General features: G+C 47.1%; 9 protein-coding genes across 9 annotated transcripts; 4 read left to right on the forward strand and 5 right to left on the reverse strand.

Annotated features, from left to right (window-relative positions):
- Positions 1-606: 606 nt before the first annotated feature.
- On the forward strand, positions 607-1,122 carry V1508DRAFT_461343 (uncharacterized protein; the record flags this gene model as incomplete). The annotated part of the gene is made up of 2 exons (XM_066942803.1): positions 607-803; positions 882-1,122. The coding sequence occupies 2 exons, from the start codon at positions 607-609 to the stop codon at positions 985-987; spliced, it is 303 nt and encodes a 100-aa protein (XP_066796462.1). The 3' UTR covers positions 988-1,122.
- Positions 1,123-1,259: 137 nt separating this feature from the next.
- On the reverse strand, positions 1,260-2,101 carry V1508DRAFT_432072 (coiled-coil domain-containing protein 55-domain containing protein; the record flags this gene model as incomplete). Its single annotated transcript, XM_066941945.1, has 2 exons — positions 1,260-1,438; positions 1,495-2,101. The coding sequence occupies 2 exons, from the start codon at positions 2,099-2,101 to the stop codon at positions 1,260-1,262; spliced, it is 786 nt and encodes a 261-aa protein (XP_066796463.1).
- Positions 2,102-2,301: 200 nt separating this feature from the next.
- On the forward strand, positions 2,302-4,030 carry V1508DRAFT_415770 (mRNA capping enzyme, catalytic domain-containing protein). Its single transcript, XM_066940121.1, has 2 exons — positions 2,302-2,736; positions 2,794-4,030. The coding sequence occupies exons 1-2, from the start codon at positions 2,567-2,569 to the stop codon at positions 3,854-3,856; spliced, it is 1,233 nt and encodes a 410-aa protein (XP_066796464.1). The 5' UTR covers positions 2,302-2,566; the 3' UTR covers positions 3,857-4,030.
- Positions 3,859-5,740, reverse strand: V1508DRAFT_415774 (WD40-repeat-containing domain protein). Its single transcript, XM_066940122.1, has 5 exons — positions 5,195-5,740; positions 5,059-5,143; positions 4,704-5,009; positions 4,619-4,649; positions 3,859-4,564 (listed from the first exon to the last, which is right to left on the reverse strand). Exons 1-5 carry the CDS (start codon positions 5,414-5,416, stop codon positions 4,009-4,011), a joined length of 1,200 nt encoding a protein of 399 aa, XP_066796465.1. The 5' UTR covers positions 5,417-5,740; the 3' UTR covers positions 3,859-4,008.
- A 7-nt stretch (positions 5,741-5,747) lies between these two features.
- On the reverse strand, positions 5,748-6,630 carry V1508DRAFT_415776 (Tim10/DDP family zinc finger-domain-containing protein). The gene is made up of 3 exons (XM_066940123.1): positions 6,375-6,630; positions 6,201-6,269; positions 5,748-6,140 (listed from the first exon to the last, which is right to left on the reverse strand). The coding sequence occupies exons 1-3, from the start codon at positions 6,525-6,527 to the stop codon at positions 6,045-6,047; spliced, it is 318 nt and encodes a 105-aa protein (XP_066796466.1). The 5' UTR covers positions 6,528-6,630; the 3' UTR covers positions 5,748-6,044.
- Positions 6,631-8,617: 1,987 nt separating this feature from the next.
- On the forward strand, positions 8,618-11,380 carry V1508DRAFT_88327 (uncharacterized protein). Its single transcript, XM_066943086.1, has 2 exons — positions 8,618-9,357; positions 9,442-11,380. The coding sequence occupies exons 1-2, from the start codon at positions 8,843-8,845 to the stop codon at positions 11,201-11,203; spliced, it is 2,277 nt and encodes a 758-aa protein (XP_066796467.1). The 5' UTR covers positions 8,618-8,842; the 3' UTR covers positions 11,204-11,380.
- Positions 11,381-11,482: 102 nt separating this feature from the next.
- V1508DRAFT_415781 (mitochondrial PGP phosphatase) lies at positions 11,483-12,290 on the reverse strand. Its single transcript, XM_066940124.1, has one exon. It carries the CDS (start codon positions 12,194-12,196, stop codon positions 11,558-11,560), a length of 639 nt encoding a protein of 212 aa, XP_066796468.1. The 5' UTR covers positions 12,197-12,290; the 3' UTR covers positions 11,483-11,557.
- Positions 12,291-13,437: 1,147 nt separating this feature from the next.
- Positions 13,438-15,301, reverse strand: V1508DRAFT_396949 (lung seven transmembrane receptor-domain-containing protein; the record flags this gene model as incomplete). Its single annotated transcript, XM_066938127.1, has 3 exons — positions 13,438-15,020; positions 15,092-15,176; positions 15,230-15,301. 3 exons carry the CDS (start codon positions 15,299-15,301, stop codon positions 13,438-13,440), a joined length of 1,740 nt encoding a protein of 579 aa, XP_066796469.1.
- Positions 15,302-15,665: 364 nt separating this feature from the next.
- Positions 15,666-16,995, forward strand: V1508DRAFT_415786 (uncharacterized protein). The gene has a single exon (XM_066940125.1). The coding sequence runs from the start codon at positions 15,778-15,780 to the stop codon at positions 16,834-16,836; it is 1,059 nt and encodes a 352-aa protein (XP_066796470.1). The 5' UTR covers positions 15,666-15,777; the 3' UTR covers positions 16,837-16,995.
- The last annotated feature ends 521 nt before the right edge of the window (positions 16,996-17,516 follow it).

Here is a 17,516-nt window from a genome sequence, read left to right on the forward strand (position 1 = left end):
ATTCGCCATCAACTTCTCTAGGATCTGTCGTACATGTCGTTTGTGTGATTCCAGATCCCGCAAAAAACACGAGAATCATGTAAACACGTCCAAGAACTCATGCAGGACGTCATTCATGAGGTTCGGGAAGGTGGCAGGAGCAAAAGGCATCACTAAGTGTACTGTCCGAACCGAGTCTTGGAAACCGCTTTCCATTCGTGTCCTTCAGCGATTCTGACTGTGTTATACGCTCCCGCAGGTCTAGCCTCGAGAATACGCGCGAGCCCCGTACCCGGTCCATACCTCTGCCAGTAGTCGCCGGTATTAGATACTGTGATAGCCTCTTGTCGCTCCATCATTCACAAGACCAGCTAAGGCTAGGCTGGCTGGACGCTTTCGGGCAAGGACTTGGAGTGGAGAGCAATACGAACAAGAAGTTTCCGTTACCTGACAGCAAGGACATTCCCCTCATTTTATGACCGCCAGGTCGCTACTTCTCGTATCTTAGCAGCTCCAACAAACTAAGACAAGACGAACAAAAATACATCATAAGCAAACATAATAGTCATAAACAGTACGACCGAGCATGGACATGCCCAAACTCGTCGCAAACGCCAACAGCGCAATATGGTGCTGGCGAAACTTTCCGACCCTGGCTCAACCTCTGGCACAAAGTCTGGCCTTGGACCTGAGAACTTTGAGAAGTTCATTGCTGCCTTGTTTGGCCGGTCGCCTTGTTTGCCTTACAGCAAGAGATTGACGACTGGCGATTACGTTCGTGAGCAGCCGCTCTTCGCCGATGATCTCGCTGCTAAAGATGCCAGGTGCGTGTTCTTTAATCTTTCTCATATATACTAGGTTGTCGCAGGTTTACATGCCAGCACTAATGCTAACAATCATAGACATGCTCTGAGCCTTGCCAAGACCTCTGGAATTACCCTCCCCGTTACCGAGATTGCGGCGAAGGTTCTTGCGTCACGTCTAAGAGGGGATGGGCATAAGCGCTGACACTACGTCAACTTATGGTGTCCTTCGAGATGCCGCTGGCTTGTCAGTCATTTATTGAAAAGAAGTATCGGCGGTAGGGTTTGATTGTCAATAAATCACTGTCGCAATGCAAAATAGCAACCGGCTTAATGTATGTACACTTACGACTTGACCATCAAGAAGATTCTTCGTAAACAGGTTACTTGACTTTGCAGAGTTATCGGGGCTGCCACGCAGCAGGTTCCGGTAACATTTTTGAATCCCACAGTCCCGCATCGATCATAGAAACATACTTAGGTCCTTTTGTCCTCTTGCTTCCTGGTCTCTTTAACTGGAGCACTTTTCAGAGATGCTTGAACTGCAGCCGCCGCCGCAGCAGCTCTGACTTGGACTTCATGTGCACCCTCACTTTGTGACAATACCTTATGGTAGATTGTAGATAAACCCCTTCGTTTGTCCTTCTTCTCCTTTTCTGTAGCACTTGGTCAGTACCGGTTTGAGACGCGGGCTAAGGTAAACTTTGCGTACCTTCTTTCTCCTCCTCTTCCTTCTTCATTCGTTCGATCTCTGCTTTCTGCTTCTTATACGCAGCAGACTCAAACACTTGCGCACCAGCAAACTCGTCACCCTCTTCTTCACGCTCCCTTTTATTTAATCGATCCCTCGCCATCATACGGTCCTGCGTACGCACTTTCAAAGACTCCTGCAAATTCTCAATATACTTCGACTGTCGCTCTTTATTTTTCTCGCCGTCACCGGTCAGTTCCGCACGAACAGACTTCTCGGCTGCTTTCATGTTATCGTAGATCTCATCGTACGCATATATCGATGCGTCCTCAGTCCCATACGTTTCCGCGACCTGAGTATTCCGCATAGATTGGGCGACAATGTCGGTGTTAACGCGGTTCCGGGCATATTCAGTCGTACTGTTTCGAGACGGCAGTTTCAGACGTCGATCTGGCTCAGGTGGCTTAACATCGCTAGAGTCAATCCCTTCATCATCATCGTCTTCTAGAGGATCGTAGCCAAAAATGGAGCGTTTCTGTTCTTGCCTGGCGTTGCTTGATATGCTGGTTGACTGTACTTGATGTGTTTTCTTTTGTATCTTCAGCCCACCAAATTTCGGAGTCGACATTGCACAATACTAAATAAATATCAAGTACTATTTGTGTAAGCTGTATGGAAGTGTACCATTCACCGGATATCGTTACTGTTAGAGTCGACGGGTTTCGTAAAAGGTTGGCGTGGAGCTACGATTTTAGGTTCAGAGCATCGTCCCTACAGGATGCACCATTATTATTTGCACCCTTGGTGATGATGAGCCTCCTGATTTTCGACGACCACAGCTGCATCCCCCACTGCCGCCTTGTAACTGGCGATGCCCCAACTTGCAAATTCCTTCAATTTCTCCTTCACCTCGAAAGTAATTATTGTCTTTGCAACAGACAGCACACGCACTTTGACGAGTTTGTTACAATAACTGCGGATTTCGGCCTGTCAATCCGCATTTGTCCACACTGCGACGCATTTGCAATCACACCATACATACTTCTTATCCTGATTTCGTTGACAGAGCTTAAGCGGTAGAAGCCTTGCTTACATGCCAGGTTCTGTCCCAGCCATCCCGGGCGACAAGGCGCCTCCGCAATACGCGGAAGGCTTACGACTTGAGGTCGCGCGTTTGTTGAAGCGACATAGTACCTCATTTCCCGGTGCACAGCCTGTGTCGTTTTTGAAAAGGCATATCATAGAGAATTTAGAGAGGGAAGAGTACGTTGGATTGTTTCTTATTGGATTCGAACGTCGGAATGACTGACGTAGCCATAGTTACTTTGTGTGCGAGAAATCAGATGGGATTCGATGTCTGATGTACTTTACAGCAGTAAATGGCGCGGAGGCAACATACCTTATTGACCGGAAAAACGATTTTTACTATATTCAGGGACTACATTTTCCTCTACAGGACGACATTCAAAAGTTCCATACCGATTGCTTGGTGGACGGCGAATTGATCATCGACGACATGGGCAATGGACAAGAGCTCATGAAATTCTTGGTTTTCGATTCATTGGTTATTGATGGGAAATTGCTGACGGAACGAACACTGGACAAACGGCTAGGGTATTTCAGAGAGCTTGTTTACAAGCCCTATGAGGCGCTGTGCAAGCAATTCCCAGAGGAAGTCCAATATTTTCCGTTCTTAATCGAATTCAAGAACATGCAAGTGTCATACGCCTTACCGCAGCTCTGGAACGAAATTATTCCCAACCTTAAGCATGGCACAGACGGTCTTATTTTCACGTCACGGCTCATGCCATACGTCTTCGGCACGGACGAGAAAATCCTCAAGTGGAAGCCTGCGGAGGAGAATTCTATCGATTTCAGACTGACACTCCACTTTCCGATTTTCACGGACGAGGACGAGCAGAATGATTCGTATATTGACTACGACGCGCAGCCGACTACGATTTTGTCAGTTTGGTGTGGGGATAAGACGTATAAGCCGTATGGGGAGTTGTACTTAACACCCGAAGAGTGGGACGAATTGAAAGCTCTAAAGGAACCACTGGATGAACGGATAGTTGAGTGTGTGCTGGATCGGGAACGGAATGCGTGGAGATATCTGCGGTTTAGGGACGATAAGCCCACACCGAACCACATCTCAATCGTGGAGAAGATTGTCATGTCGGTGAAAGATGGAGTAACGAAACAGGAATTATTAGACGCCCATTTGAGGATCCGCGAATCTTGGAAGCGGAGAAACCGACAGGAGGAAGATGCCAGACGGAACAGGGAACGGGACCGAGAGCGGCGACTTACGGATGACAACCTCGGGGTAACACCGTCGCAGCGAGTAGGCGACAAGCGAAAACTTGGCGTTGAAAATTAGCGGCGTCATTTACATAGACTGGGTTTGTGCAATAGCTGTAGTTGTACTATACTTTGATCAACATACTTCCATGTTTTTACCCAGTGAATATTTGGTCGCTTAATATTAAGTGACTACTAATGAATTTAGCAAGTATTTACATAGAAAATGCCTTAATACCGTTTAATGCTCCCGTTTTTCCCAGCAAAGTAAATGCCATCCGACCGGCTCCATTTAACACCAATGACTGTGCTGTCGCCAAATCCGGCAGCGTAATACGATACTTTATGATCCTCAAATACGACTGGTGTGCCAACCTGAGTCGCAAATGCAACTGAATTGGCAGCGGACGCGCCCATACCGACGACTGGTGACGGCAGACTTATAGTTTCTAACGGGACTGTTAGGGATCTAAGGTCCCATATCTCGGAGTTCTTCCCCCGAGCGACAAAGATCCGGTCATCGACGACATTGATATTCGAAATCTCACTATCCACGCTTTTCGTCGGTATCGACGCCAGCACGTTCTTGGTCGACAGACCATATATAGCGATGTCGCCATTGTCGTATCCAATTGTCAATAACTTGTCGTCCGTTTCAAACTCTAGCGGTGACGACGACGCTGCTGATATGCCATCATACCGCTTCGAAACCGCCATCGTCGTGGGTTCTATTGGAATGTCTAGTGGGTTTGTGAACGAGTGGATTAAACTGCCGCTACCACATTCCCTAAATATAAATGTAAGTACAGGAGGTGGAAAGAGTTAAATCATCAATGATTACCATAGCTTCACCGTGCCATCTTTGGAAGCCGCTATAATCCAGTCAGTACTTCGCGCGAAAGGACAGAGCACTCCAGGTAACTTACATAAAAAATTACGACCTCGCCCAATCATGGCTAAGTCAGTCACAGCCCGCTTATGGCCGAGAAAAGTCCGAGGATTTGACCCATCTGCTGCGCTCCACAGTTTGATCTGCATGTCTCCACCGGCACTCAGAACGACGTGGCCAGACGGAAAAAAGAGGACTTTAGTGACATACGTCAAATGCCCGTCCAGCGTCCTGGTGAACGCACCGTCGTCTGTTATTGAACTCAGTGATAGCTCCCCATTTGGACCTCCAACTACGTAGAGCTCGCCCTGTGGCGAGATGTCGAACGTTTCTATGCCTGTCGCTGCCCAGTCTTAGGTTACTCCGTTCAGCACATATTATACAACACTTACGATTATGCACGGTTATCTGGGATTTTGGAGACTTGATGAGGACATTTGAGACATTTAGCTCCGGGCACGAAACAGTTAGCGTAGGCTGTCTATAAATTAGCACCAGATCAACGGTTGGCAAAAGGGACGACCGTACCTTGTGATTTCCCACTTGGACATCAAAGCCGTCCTTTCCGCGCAAGACGACTTCTGATCCGGAACGGTATACGTCGACAGTCCCGTGTACTGACTTATTACTGACGAAGCAGGAGATGTAGAAGCTATCTTTTGGGGTGTTGCCTGACTGGACGTCGGCTAACACATCGAGGAAGGTCGGCTGTACAGAGAAGAGAGGAACAGTGGTTGATAATGGGGACATTGCGGGGTTGCTTTGGAAGAGCGGAAAAGGCAAGACTTGGGCCGGTATACAGAGAAAAAAAATTAGAACTAATACAAGACGAAACGTGGAGCCAGTGGGTGGACAACCGCCGGGGAGTAACTGATGAGCACCAACAGGCTGTCTTGGCCAGGGGAAGCAATCGTCATCAAGATGCACGCTATAGAACTCCGCGAGCCGTTAAGCGAGCTACTAGACCGACACACAGGAACTCACGAATACCATTGTCCTCACGATTCAACCACATACTATACCGCACATATTACTATAACTGTTGCCTGTTAAGACTGTTATATATGTCCAAACTTATTTACTGTGCTCAGTGCTGTCACATGTGAGAAGTGTCACCAAAACCATGTTTTAGTTCAGAGTTATATCAACAGCAGATGTTGTCCAACACTCGTCTCAGTATTACAAGTATTTGCAGATTAGTTTGGATAGCTATATACATTGTTAGATCCTGGCAAAACGGTTTGTCAGCGCATTTCCACAACATGACCTCCACATTTATGTAACATCTCCTATTTACATTGGTTCCCTCATTGCAACTCACAGCGCCTACATCAACCGCGCACCCCTGCTAATCCGGCAGCGCCAAATGTGTAGATATTTAATTCTTCGACTCCGATTGCACGCGAGCAAGATATCTCCGTGAGATAGTGTTCCAGGCCTGGATGTACTTCTCCGAACACTGATCTAAGCATGTCTTTTGCAGTCGCGTTAGTATAGTGGAATGCCATAGAATTTATTATATACTTAGCCATACAGCATCGGCAGTCGACAGTGACGATCCGGGATTCAGAATGCATTTTTCGTAGCAATTATTTGATATTTTCTAATGACGCAGTAAGCATTTCGAACATTGTAGTATTTGCATTGCGAACATGAAAGCGACTATTCACTTTCAAACACATTCATCGCTATACAAAAAACGACATACGCTGATGAGTTCAGTTGCGTTCGTAAGCGCAATCTCCTGTAAGATCTGAGCTTGTAGGTTTTCCTTTATCGAATTCACATTTGAAGAATCGCCGGAAGTAGGCGCGGCACCAGAATCTTTCTTATCACTTCCACCAAACAGAGAAAATGCCATTGTTGAGTATGTACTGCAAAATGATTCATGGGATATCAATGTCTAGAAGTGCAAAAACCGCGGCCCTGTCCCGATCCGCATGCGAGAACGGAAAGAGCGTTTACGGCAGTAAATGCATAACGCCTAGCGCATGCCAATCGCTGACACGGAGATGACATATATAGTTGCTATACATGTTGAAGCTGGATATACTATTTTTGACATTTCAAATTATAAGATAACTGAATACTTGTCCATTGATTTTGATTTTGTCGGCTCGCGACAGTTGCCAATTGAGTACAGTACAGCATCCTAATATGTGTTGACGACATCACCGAGCGAATAGGCTCATAAGCTAAAGGTCAGCTAAAAGAATGTCCCAATGTATGCAAATGTATTGAAGTCATTAACGCAATACACATATACAATTAAATGAGTAAGTTGGCGCTTATTGAATCGTCAACAGTATACATCCATAATAGGAACATCGGGTGAGGGTTTTATCAACCGGAGATTTTATATGTCCAGTCCCCTGCGCGGGGTTAGAAAATATTACGGTATTCGCGGATGTGATCAAACCCTGTTCGGCAGCGTGCAAGCGAGCGACACTATTCCTATAGTGGCCTGTGTAGGTGGCAACTCGAAATTAGTTAGGTGGAAGGCGAAAACGCTGACTGTAGCGGGACATCGGATCACAAAATCTTATCTAGGTCGATGTACCGGGGACGGTTTTTTTACAGATTCCACAACGGCTCCCCACAGTATATGGAATACTCGAGCGGTTTAGGTTTAGGAACATTGGGCAACATTTGATACACGATCGCTGGTTTTACGTTGTTGCTAGCTAGGCTCTGGAGATAGCCGCATGACATTGCCAGTGGCGATTGTCGCATGGGACCCATCGTATATATATGTTCGCAGCCCTGGAATTGCCGCGTTTTTTGACGAGGGTGACCCCAATGTGCCAGCCACGATCCGTCGATGACACCTGCCATTTGTCGTTACTCGTTAGGTAGTCGGATTCTAGAGTTAGCAGGAACGGTGGATATGCAGTATTCATTCAATCAATTACACCCCTTCTGTAGGTAATGGCTATTATTAAATTGCGTATTATTGCTGTCTGAGACCTCGCATCCTCAATCGTGAGGCATTACTATAGGACGGGCGAACTACTTATATCGGATATCGAGTCTTTAAATACACATACGAATTAGAATCAGCGAACTGTTTATGACAGTACCTACAGCTGCCAGTGACAGATACCGTAAACTATATATATAATGCAGATAGAGCAGAAGCGAGTCGGCAAGGTTGAAAGTTACCAGCTGCCTGGCTGAGGCTTGTTGCCCAAGTGAGGCAGCTAATGCAGGCACTGAGGCTCTTCTGAAAAGCACTGACGCCGCTTTCCTGGCCATCGTGCTGGCCGTCCGCTCCACATGTACTAAAACTTGCACTGGCGTGAATGTCCGTCCTACCCGCTCGACGGTCTATACTCATGGACGGGGGCAGGACAGGAAAGGACACGAACGACCTGGACTGCGGCCATCGCTTATTGATGTGGTTCATGGAACCGACCTGAAGGAGAGTTCCTGTCTTGCCGTGCGAGACCGGCGGGGATTCCATCGAACGGCTCAAATGTATATGACCTGCCCCACTTAGCACCGTAAATTCCCATCACAGAATATTGCGCACATATTTTCCCTGTCTGACCCGTATATTACTTTAAAGCGGGTCATTTTTTGGATTGCCTATTGCCACTCTGTGCCCCCTCTGATCCTACACCCGTAGAATCTTGTCGAGCGGGTCGGCCCACAACTGCCACTCACAAACCACGCCCCATCTTGTTCGCCCCGGCGATTGATATCCACGTTAAACGCCCCTTTTGAGTCTAGCATACTTGTTACTCTTCCCGCTCCTTCCTTACCATCGGTCGACCATCGTCAGGTTGTTCTGACGGCTACGCTATTTTCCAGCTTCTTCGTCTTTGTTCACGTGTCGCTCCAACTTCGACAACTGCCGGCGATTCTTAGATGTCTGCTCAGCGACGTTAATATCTAGATACTGACATTTTGTCGGCTCGCCCCTCTTTTTTGCTGCACTTCCTCCTTGGCTCCGTAAAGAGCCGTCCTCTCCTTAATTGTTCTTTGCTTTAATACTTCCAACTGTTCGCCATTCCTTTCACAAGTACGGTGTCTCTCTTAACCTAGATTCAATCGGCCTCTCATCCAAAGTCATTCGTTCAGCTCTGCATAGCATAACCCAGATCATCACTTCCTGCGCCTTACGATCTCAATTTTTCTCTACACTCTGCAAGATCTATTGTTACACTATTATAAATGGATGTGAACGTGGAATCAGCAAGATCACTACATGATCCGTCGAGTCCGACAGGTAGGCTATCATCTCCTCACAACCTTCACGGCATTGCTGACAGCGCACTAGCCGACGGGATGTTTGATGAATTCACGGCACAAACAGATGAGTCCATGCTGGACGACTTCGCGACCCTTTCACCAGCCTCGTCAAACGGAGATACGGATGCTGCCGTGACTCCTAGCGGTGCCCCCTCATCAGGCTCCCTATCCGACTCCAACAATACCTCGGCTTCGAATGTAGGCACCACGACAACCCCCACATCCCAACCTTCGCTTTCACGGCGAGGATCGTCTAGAAAGTCTACTCTTACTCAGCAACAGAAGAATAATAAACGCCAACGCGCCACTACGGAGCAACTTGCAATTCTCGAGAATGAGTTCTCCATTAATCCCGCGCCAAACGGCAAGACTCGGTTGCGGATTGCGGAACAAATCAATATGACGGAACGATCAGTCCAAATTTGGTTTCAAAACAGGTATGCTTACAATGTATCCGTGGGTATTTTTCATATTGTGAAAAATGCCTCATCGCCTCGCCGCATCTACTTACGCAAATGCAGACGCGCAAAAATCAAATTATTGGCTAAGAAATCTATCGAGACCGGTGGAGATACTGGTCTAATTCCCGAATCAATGAAACATTACCTTGCAGTACAGTCAACCGGTCCAGGCTCCAGCTCGTCTAGCGCGTATTTCGCCCGCGCCTTTGGATTGACTGGCCCAAGGTCCGGCTTGGGACGCTCAGCTAGTTTCAGCGGTATGGCGAACCACTCTTTTATATTTCCAGGCTCTGGAGGAACGATTGCCACGCCGTCGGAGGTTCCACAAAGTGCCCCTGCGAAAACCCTAGTCAACAGATTTACTTGTCGTTCGCTTAGTATTGGAACTTGGAGACGTGTTGGATGTACAGCCATGGACCTAGTGATTTTCTATTCTCCTTCTCAAAGTAGATTCACGTACTACATTAACAACGATTCGATCGGTTTTAAGATTGAGTATCCATTTTCCCACGTGAAACAGATCTATGTCGAGGGCCATACCCAGAATCACCGCGAAGTCAATTCCGAGGCGAATGAAGCTAAAGATGAAAAACTTCTTTCAGAGGAGAATAAAAGTCCAGAAATGGGTGATATCGTTGTCATTTTAGCCCGGCCGCCTCAATTTTTCATGGAGTCGGCTAGTTTGAATGGAGGATGGTTTGATACGGAAGATTTCACTGAGAACCAGCAAGCTTCTAAAGTGATGGAACATCGATTGACCGGACCACTGAAAATTCTTGAGCAACAATTGTCTGAATTATTATGCTTGAAGACGGATGCGACAAAAAGCAGAACTGTTCGGAGCAACAGTAGTGGTAGCACCAACAGCAATACGACGTCAAGTAGCTCTAAGCTTATCAATGCTTCGTCGTTTACTACGTCAGCGCCAGTTTCGCCATTGGCCGCGAATGCACCTACCTCGATACCGACTTCATTGACTGCGCTAGCATCGCGCGGATACCCTGACGAATCATTTGGGTTCCCGCAGCATGGGCAGCCGTCTCACTTGACTCATCGACGGACGAGAAGTCGCTCGGTTCCGGCGGCAATAGATTTCTCGTATCTCGGTCCTGCGCTGACGCCTGGGTTATCTCTACATCCCGTTGCTCAGCACGCTCCGTCGGTGTTGTCCCAACATACGTCGCCTCCAACAGGTGTGTCGTCGCAGATCCCCGTGTCACTGCCTGTATCGATGGGCGTCACTCCGATAGCTACATCTTCAGCGTCTTCTAATATGATAAACTTGCAGCCAGACCTATCACCTGCGGCATCGACACCGACACCTAATGAGCCGTTACGCGTTGACATTACTGACGCCCAATACTTCGACGTGTATTCATATCCTATGTCTGCCGCATCCGACAGGCCCGTAACCGGATTTCATGGTCCTGGTGTATTGGAGACGCCATTAATGCAGTCGTCAATGGGGGTTGTCCCTGATGTTACACAAACACCTAGCGCGACGGGATTGGCAGGCGATATGGTAAACATGAATCCGTATACCATGACGAATATGTGGGTCGATCGGACTAGTGGCGTGTACCATGCGACACAAGGATATGATATGGGACTTCCAGGTGTTTTTGCGGGTGATATCTCCGCTCATGGTGGTGGAGAGGGTATCGTGTTGCCGGATAATGGTGGAACAGCGATTGTCCAGACGAACTTCGTAAATACCGCAATGGAAGACGTCTCCGTTGCCGAGCCTCAGATGCAGAACGAGGATGAGTTAGTAGCGTTTGGTATGTTAGGCATTAGTGGCGGTACGGGTGGACCTCCATGAACTCAGTCTACGTGTTTTGATCTTTTCTTGCAGAGGTGCTTGTTCCTCGATTGTCTTAGCAACCTTTAGTGTGCGAAAAAAGTTGTATATGATAGCGTGTCTGATTTATGTTGGGATATGTATATGCTATTGAATACGCTGTGCTATATGTTCATTATGTATATTTATGATTATGTTTTTCTGCGTCGTTTAGTGTTAGATATACGAATTGGCGTGATGGTATTTGATATTGGGTTGATCCTTTTACAATTGCACTTGTGGTTCCGATATGTATATATGAGCGTAGGTAGGAATTATTTACAGTTGTTCATGTATAGTTATTGTCTAGCTATCTCACATTATATACAAGTTTGTTTACAATGGCCTGCCTCCTTTATATCCCGAGTTCTCCACCTTCCTTAGCCATGCTTGTTCTAAGCGTACAGGCAGCGTATTCATCGGGACCACCCCTTTCTCTACCCACACCCCCCACGCCCCCATCCGATTCGCCATCGCAATATCAGTCAATATCCGATCTCCAACCACCGCGACTTGACTCGCCTTGTCGACTCCGGCGCTAGAAGACTTGAGAAAAAATTCCATGATCTCATCAATACATTCCGGATCCGGCTTCTTCGCACTATGCCGCAGCACGCGAACGCCTGTTTCCCGCTCCAACGCGTCCGCGAGCCTAAATTCTGGGTCCATGGATCTCGTGCCTGCCGTGTTGCTAACGATTAAAATCTTGTCGCAAGGGTATGCTTCTCTGAGACGCTTGAAGTGATCTTTATAGGCCGGGTAGATTGCTGAGGAGTCTGGTTCTGCGAAGCAGTTGTCCTTGTCGAGAACGAGAGCGCGAATGTCTGGACGGATGCCTGATGTTGTTGCGAGGGCCTGGCTGAGTGGGATGGGTAGGTCTGCAAACGTCGGGATACGCAGGGCCGGAATGAGATTCTGTGGTTGAGTGAGGAGATGAAATACGTGTAGAGTTGCTGACAGGTTGAATGACGACATTTGATTCTGACGTTTCTGAGGGGTAAATTCGGGCGACGTGGGGTCGAGATCCTAGTAAGGTCACAATGGTCGACGACGCGAATGGTGCGGCGCTATATGAGCGAACTAATTTTGTCGTCGCTGGACTCTGCTATAGGTAACGAAGCGGCTCTGAATAAACTTAATCCAGATCCGCGGGTCACTGGAACGATTGAAAGTACTAACTGCCCTCATCTCCGCTCTCTCTATTCATCGAGGTCCGTGGCTGTCGCAACCACTGGTAGTAATGGCGACGAGAAGATTCCTTAATCTATCTGTGATCTACTCAGTAGGGTCACTATTCCGAGCAGCTTATGTTCATGACCACCTATGACTATCGAAAAACGAGGGAGAGGACCGGATGGTCGATAATACCCGAACACGGTTCCTTGCTCCGTAAGCATCCTGAGACCGGAGTGCGGACTGCATACCACACGTAGCATGTGATGACAAGGAATTAGCCGGGCCGGCAACAGCGTGCTCCTAAGGGAGCCAAATACCTTGTCATCTAATTATTGTGCATGAATGGATTAACGAGATTTCCCAATGTGCCAACGTACTATCTAGCCGAACCACACCCAATGGAACGGGCTTGGCAGAATCAGTGAGGAAAGGAGAGCCAGCGAAACCAGTCAACCTATTGATCCGTGCCGGGCAGGTGTCAGATTGGTTCGAACTCGTGGACTCGTGGTCAGCAATGCCGACTACGATACCGCTGCTAGACGCGAGGTGTGGTCCACGGACTGAAGTTTTTGTTACGGCGCAGTCGTTACCTGGGCTCGAGCAAGTCATAAGACATGCGGCAAGGTTGCGGTATGACGAATATCTTAGTAACTATATGATTGCAGTCTAAGAGATCGCGGTATAATGAGTTTCGGAATTTTCGCATGTTTGTAGCCGGAAGTTAGCACAGAACTTAAGAAAGACCACTGAGATTGGGATTTATCTTATATCAGTGTAATCCTGTTCATAATCCCGGAGACCTTCAGCATACCGGTTTTCTACACACTGTAGAAGGATGTAGAACGAGGCAGGATGTTCGAGGCCCCGTTCCTTGCCAACCAGTCGGATTCATATTTGCTTTCATTTACACACCTAGTTTTCAGTACCGAATACAAGTTCAATGATTACACGACCACAATCCAACACCAGATAACTATGTCCTCCTTTCATTTACTATAGCCATTTATAAATCGTTCCCGTCCGACCCAACACGTGCCTCGTTAATCATCTTTGCCTGGCTCCTTCTTCTTCTGCACAGGTGTGGACTCATGTATTCCCGCATTCGAATCATCGTCCTCCGACCACCGATCATATTCATCATCCGGCGCCTCGAACATCGTCTCTCTCTCGGCCTCTTCAGTCTCTTGCTGAGCGTCCTTGCCTTTACCGTTACCTTCAACATCAACCTCAACCTGACCGACAATGTTCTCGTGCCCATTCTCGTCATACGGAGTCGTACCGGTATGCAGAGACCCAGCAAGGCTATCCACGTCGCCACCTGGCCCATACGGGTTCGCGCTCCTGTTGACAGGATCATATCGTCTTCCCGCACCAAGCCCTTCCTCCTCGTCCAATGACCCGGCCAAGCTCGCGATCTCGAACCCGTCGCCATCTTCATCCTGTGCCAACTCGTCCGACATTGCAAACCGCCGATTATTTCGCGTCGGCCGCCACAAAAACGCAATAACGAGGAAATCAATAAAGTATACAACATTCAGCCATCCGTCGAGCACAAACCACCGTGATTTCCAGTGGCGAGGAATAAAATCTGGAGAGTTGCGGTCTGCGAAAATAAGGGAGTTGACAAAGAAGAAGCCGAAGATAACGAGAATGCTGGCAAAGAGCAGACGCCAGAGACGCCGGTACATCAACGCTTTAACGTTTTGTTTCCGTTCGGTAAGGTTACGGATTGTAGAGGTCAAAGACGACAAAATCCAGAGATAGAAAGCCGTCATCGTTGCAGCTAGGGGAAGAATGACCAGTAATATTAGCGGCCCGGCCGTATCGGGTGTAACAAGGAAACTTGCAATCGCATAGACGACACCAAACACAAAATGTAATCCCGCGAGAATACGGCACTTTGTCATGGTAGATCCCAGTGTTGGCTTCACGACGCCATAACCCATGCACACAATCAGTAGCAAAAAGAATGTAAACGCGTTTCGGAATGCGTTCAGAATGGCGACAAAAACCATATAAAAGCGGGAGAATACTGTGTTGCCCTTTGTGTTGACAACATCATAGTATCCCCACACAATGACCATCTCGATGGCTAGGAACGCAGCACATGCGGTGATGTAGTTTTGAACGGCCAAGATGTCGCTTCGGTACTGTACGTACAAAAACATCCAGAACGCAAGGACGACTGCATATGCAATAGCCAAGCCTCCATAAAATGGCAATTTAGCAATCTGCGATGCAGGAAGCTTGCCAAATGCGTTTTGAAAGTAGACGGTACCGACGTAACCCTCATCGGACGTCATCGCATACGATCCAACACAATAAAATCCCGTCTTTCTGACATCATAAGTGACTGTTGCCGGCTCATCGCCGCTCAATGTAACCGCCTTTGTAAAAACAGAAGCAATGGAACCATTAGTTGAACCCTGGAGGAGGAACTGGCCGTAATTATCCCGAGAGCAGTATTTGGCATCGATGGCAGCATTGTCGCAAACATAGACCTTGCTTCCATCCGCTTGGCCGGTATTAAGACCAATGTACTCAACATCTGTCCAGTCAAAGATAACCAGGGAAACAACAGATGATTCTGTGCTGGAATCTGAAGATGGCTTGTTTAAATCGACTGTGACCTTGTCAGCGTTCGTCGAGATCATAACCCAATTGATCCTCATCGCTCATTCATTATCAATATACCTTTTATATATGGATCAATGCTGCCTCCCCAATCACGTCTACTGTACATTCCGGAACATTGCTGTCGTGAATCGGGTACGTCAGCCTATTCGACCAGATCGTCAGCTCTATTTTCAGTCCATTGATAATGCTGCATACGTCATCCACATCGAACCGTAAAATCGAAATTACAATCTCAAGAAAATCACCGACATACAATTTTGGCTTCATTGGCTACTACTAATGTGGATAATAGTAATAACAATGCGAAGAACGTTGGTAGTCGCCAGGGACCTGTACTGGGACGCTCGAACAGTTGTATTGATTGCGCCATGCTGATCCGATCAGACTCCGATTCGCAGTGCAAATACGATTGGATTTTGCCGGTGTACAATCAAAACTATCGTTCCAGCAATGGAAAGTATCAATCCTCGTATAAGATCCTTGGATGGGTCTGAAAACTTGGTGGAAGGTCTCGGCCATTGCGCTGCCATAGTTCAAGCGGCGTGGAGTACTCCCAAAAGTCAATACAATCCTCGCTATTTCGGAGCCAAAGTTTCAGAACAAAAAAGTAGTGCCAGCTAGGATTCTGTAGCAATTATGGACCCCATTATATTGCTCATTCACGAACATCCTCATAATTTACCGGCTTGCTCAATTTGTTCGATATCGACTGAGATAGTGTGACGAAGTGCTTGCCATCGACTATGATGCCATCTCGAGGCCATTCACCTTTGGCACAATTCCACTCGCTCCCACGAAGCTGCAGGTTTTCTCAGCGATTCATCTCTTCGGCTGTCCTCAAAGCCCTTCTTCCCTCCGATCATTACACTCATACCCTTGGAAAGATGTACTATCCACAAGTTACAACCACGCAGATTACTCGCGACATCAAGAAACTATGCGACAAGTCTGGTGCTAGCGTAGAAGAGCTTCAGACATGGTTTGGCAACGGCCGGAAACTTGTCGCTTACCAACGCATCATCGAACGCGGACAGCTAGAAGACAGGTACAAGTCATCCCCAGGAAACATCAGAAACGAGGAGGTTATCGAAGCCCATAAAACGATCTACCGTGCGTCGTTGAAACTTAACAATCAGTTTGCTTTGGCTCGGTTTTGTGTGCAGGAAGTGATTGATCATGACATCAATCGCAAAGAACGCGCCATCAAATTGCTTGCTAAATTACGGGAGACAAATCTGCCGGCGGCTTATTTCATTATCGGAAACATGTATGCAAGTACGGGCAAGATCATGGAGGCTATCTCAGAATTCACAAAATGTATTAGCGCTGCGAAAGCGCATGTGGATGCAGCTCCGAAAGTCGACAAAGAATACTACGATTACGATCGAGAAATTGATTACAGTCACATGGTGAAATGTCACTTCTTGCTCGGTATGATGCATGAATATAGTGGAGATCTGTGGAATGCAAGGGTAAGTTACGTCAAGGCATTGGACCTACAGGCCTTTTCAAAGGAGATTTTACCAGAGATGGAAGTGTCAGCGTCGAATTTCTTGCACGTTATGGCGGAATGGGAAGGGAGCACGGAAGCAACAGAGCACTATGCTTTGAAAAGTTCAATGCATGCCAACATGTTCGGTCTGTTGTCGATGAGTCGATTTGCGCGGCGGTATGATGAGAACCCCTTGTGGGAGCATAAATGGTTAGAAACGCAGCGAGTTCAGCAACTAATGGACATGCACTTAAAGGTCGCGGTGATGAGTCCTCACATGATGCCAGTCGCGACAATGGAGGAGAAATGAAGTTGAATTTCTCCGGCGAGTGGCCCCAAGCTTTGTAAATAGAATTGAGTATCTTTGTACATAAAGGTATACTCATTGGATGAGACATTATTCACTCGGACATGTATTTTATTCGATTATGATATGATACACTTGAAGTATTAATTAGTAGAAAGTGCATTGCATGCATAGTTGCGTATACTATTAAAATTTGGTGTTAATTACCCCTCTTAACTGTGTCAACAACGGCATCCTTGAAAGATCGGAATGCCAATCCAATATGTTTGTGGCCCTAGATGAATCAATTCCATCATTCTCGTTAGCGACTTTATACCACTCTGCTGAGTCAGGGCAGCCACATGTGAGTTAGCCAGATCATATTCATCAACCAAAGTGAAATTTATAATCTGGATCAGCAGGATTGAAGTTCATAGAGGTTGTAGAAATATAGTTTGAAATGTTCAGAGTCGTGAGACCAATTTTGTGTTCCGTAGGACCCCAGAGAAAGGGTGAATTCAAGACTATGAGCGAGAAATGTGGCTTATGCTCCCTGCTGAATACGTCAGGTCCTACAATATATATGGTGCGGCTCGAATGTGGAACTGTACAAACGGTATTCTCAGACAGGTGTCAGCAGATATATTTCTATATTGCAGCCACGTATGAGATTCACAGTAGTCATAGGTTAAGTGGTAGTTCAA

Source organism: Lipomyces doorenjongii, assembly GCF_038497915.1.
Source record: "Lipomyces doorenjongii strain NRRL Y-27504 unplaced genomic scaffold V1508scaffold_18, whole genome shotgun sequence".
NCBI classification, from domain to species: domain Eukaryota; kingdom Fungi; phylum Ascomycota; class Lipomycetes; order Lipomycetales; family Lipomycetaceae; genus Lipomyces; species Lipomyces doorenjongii.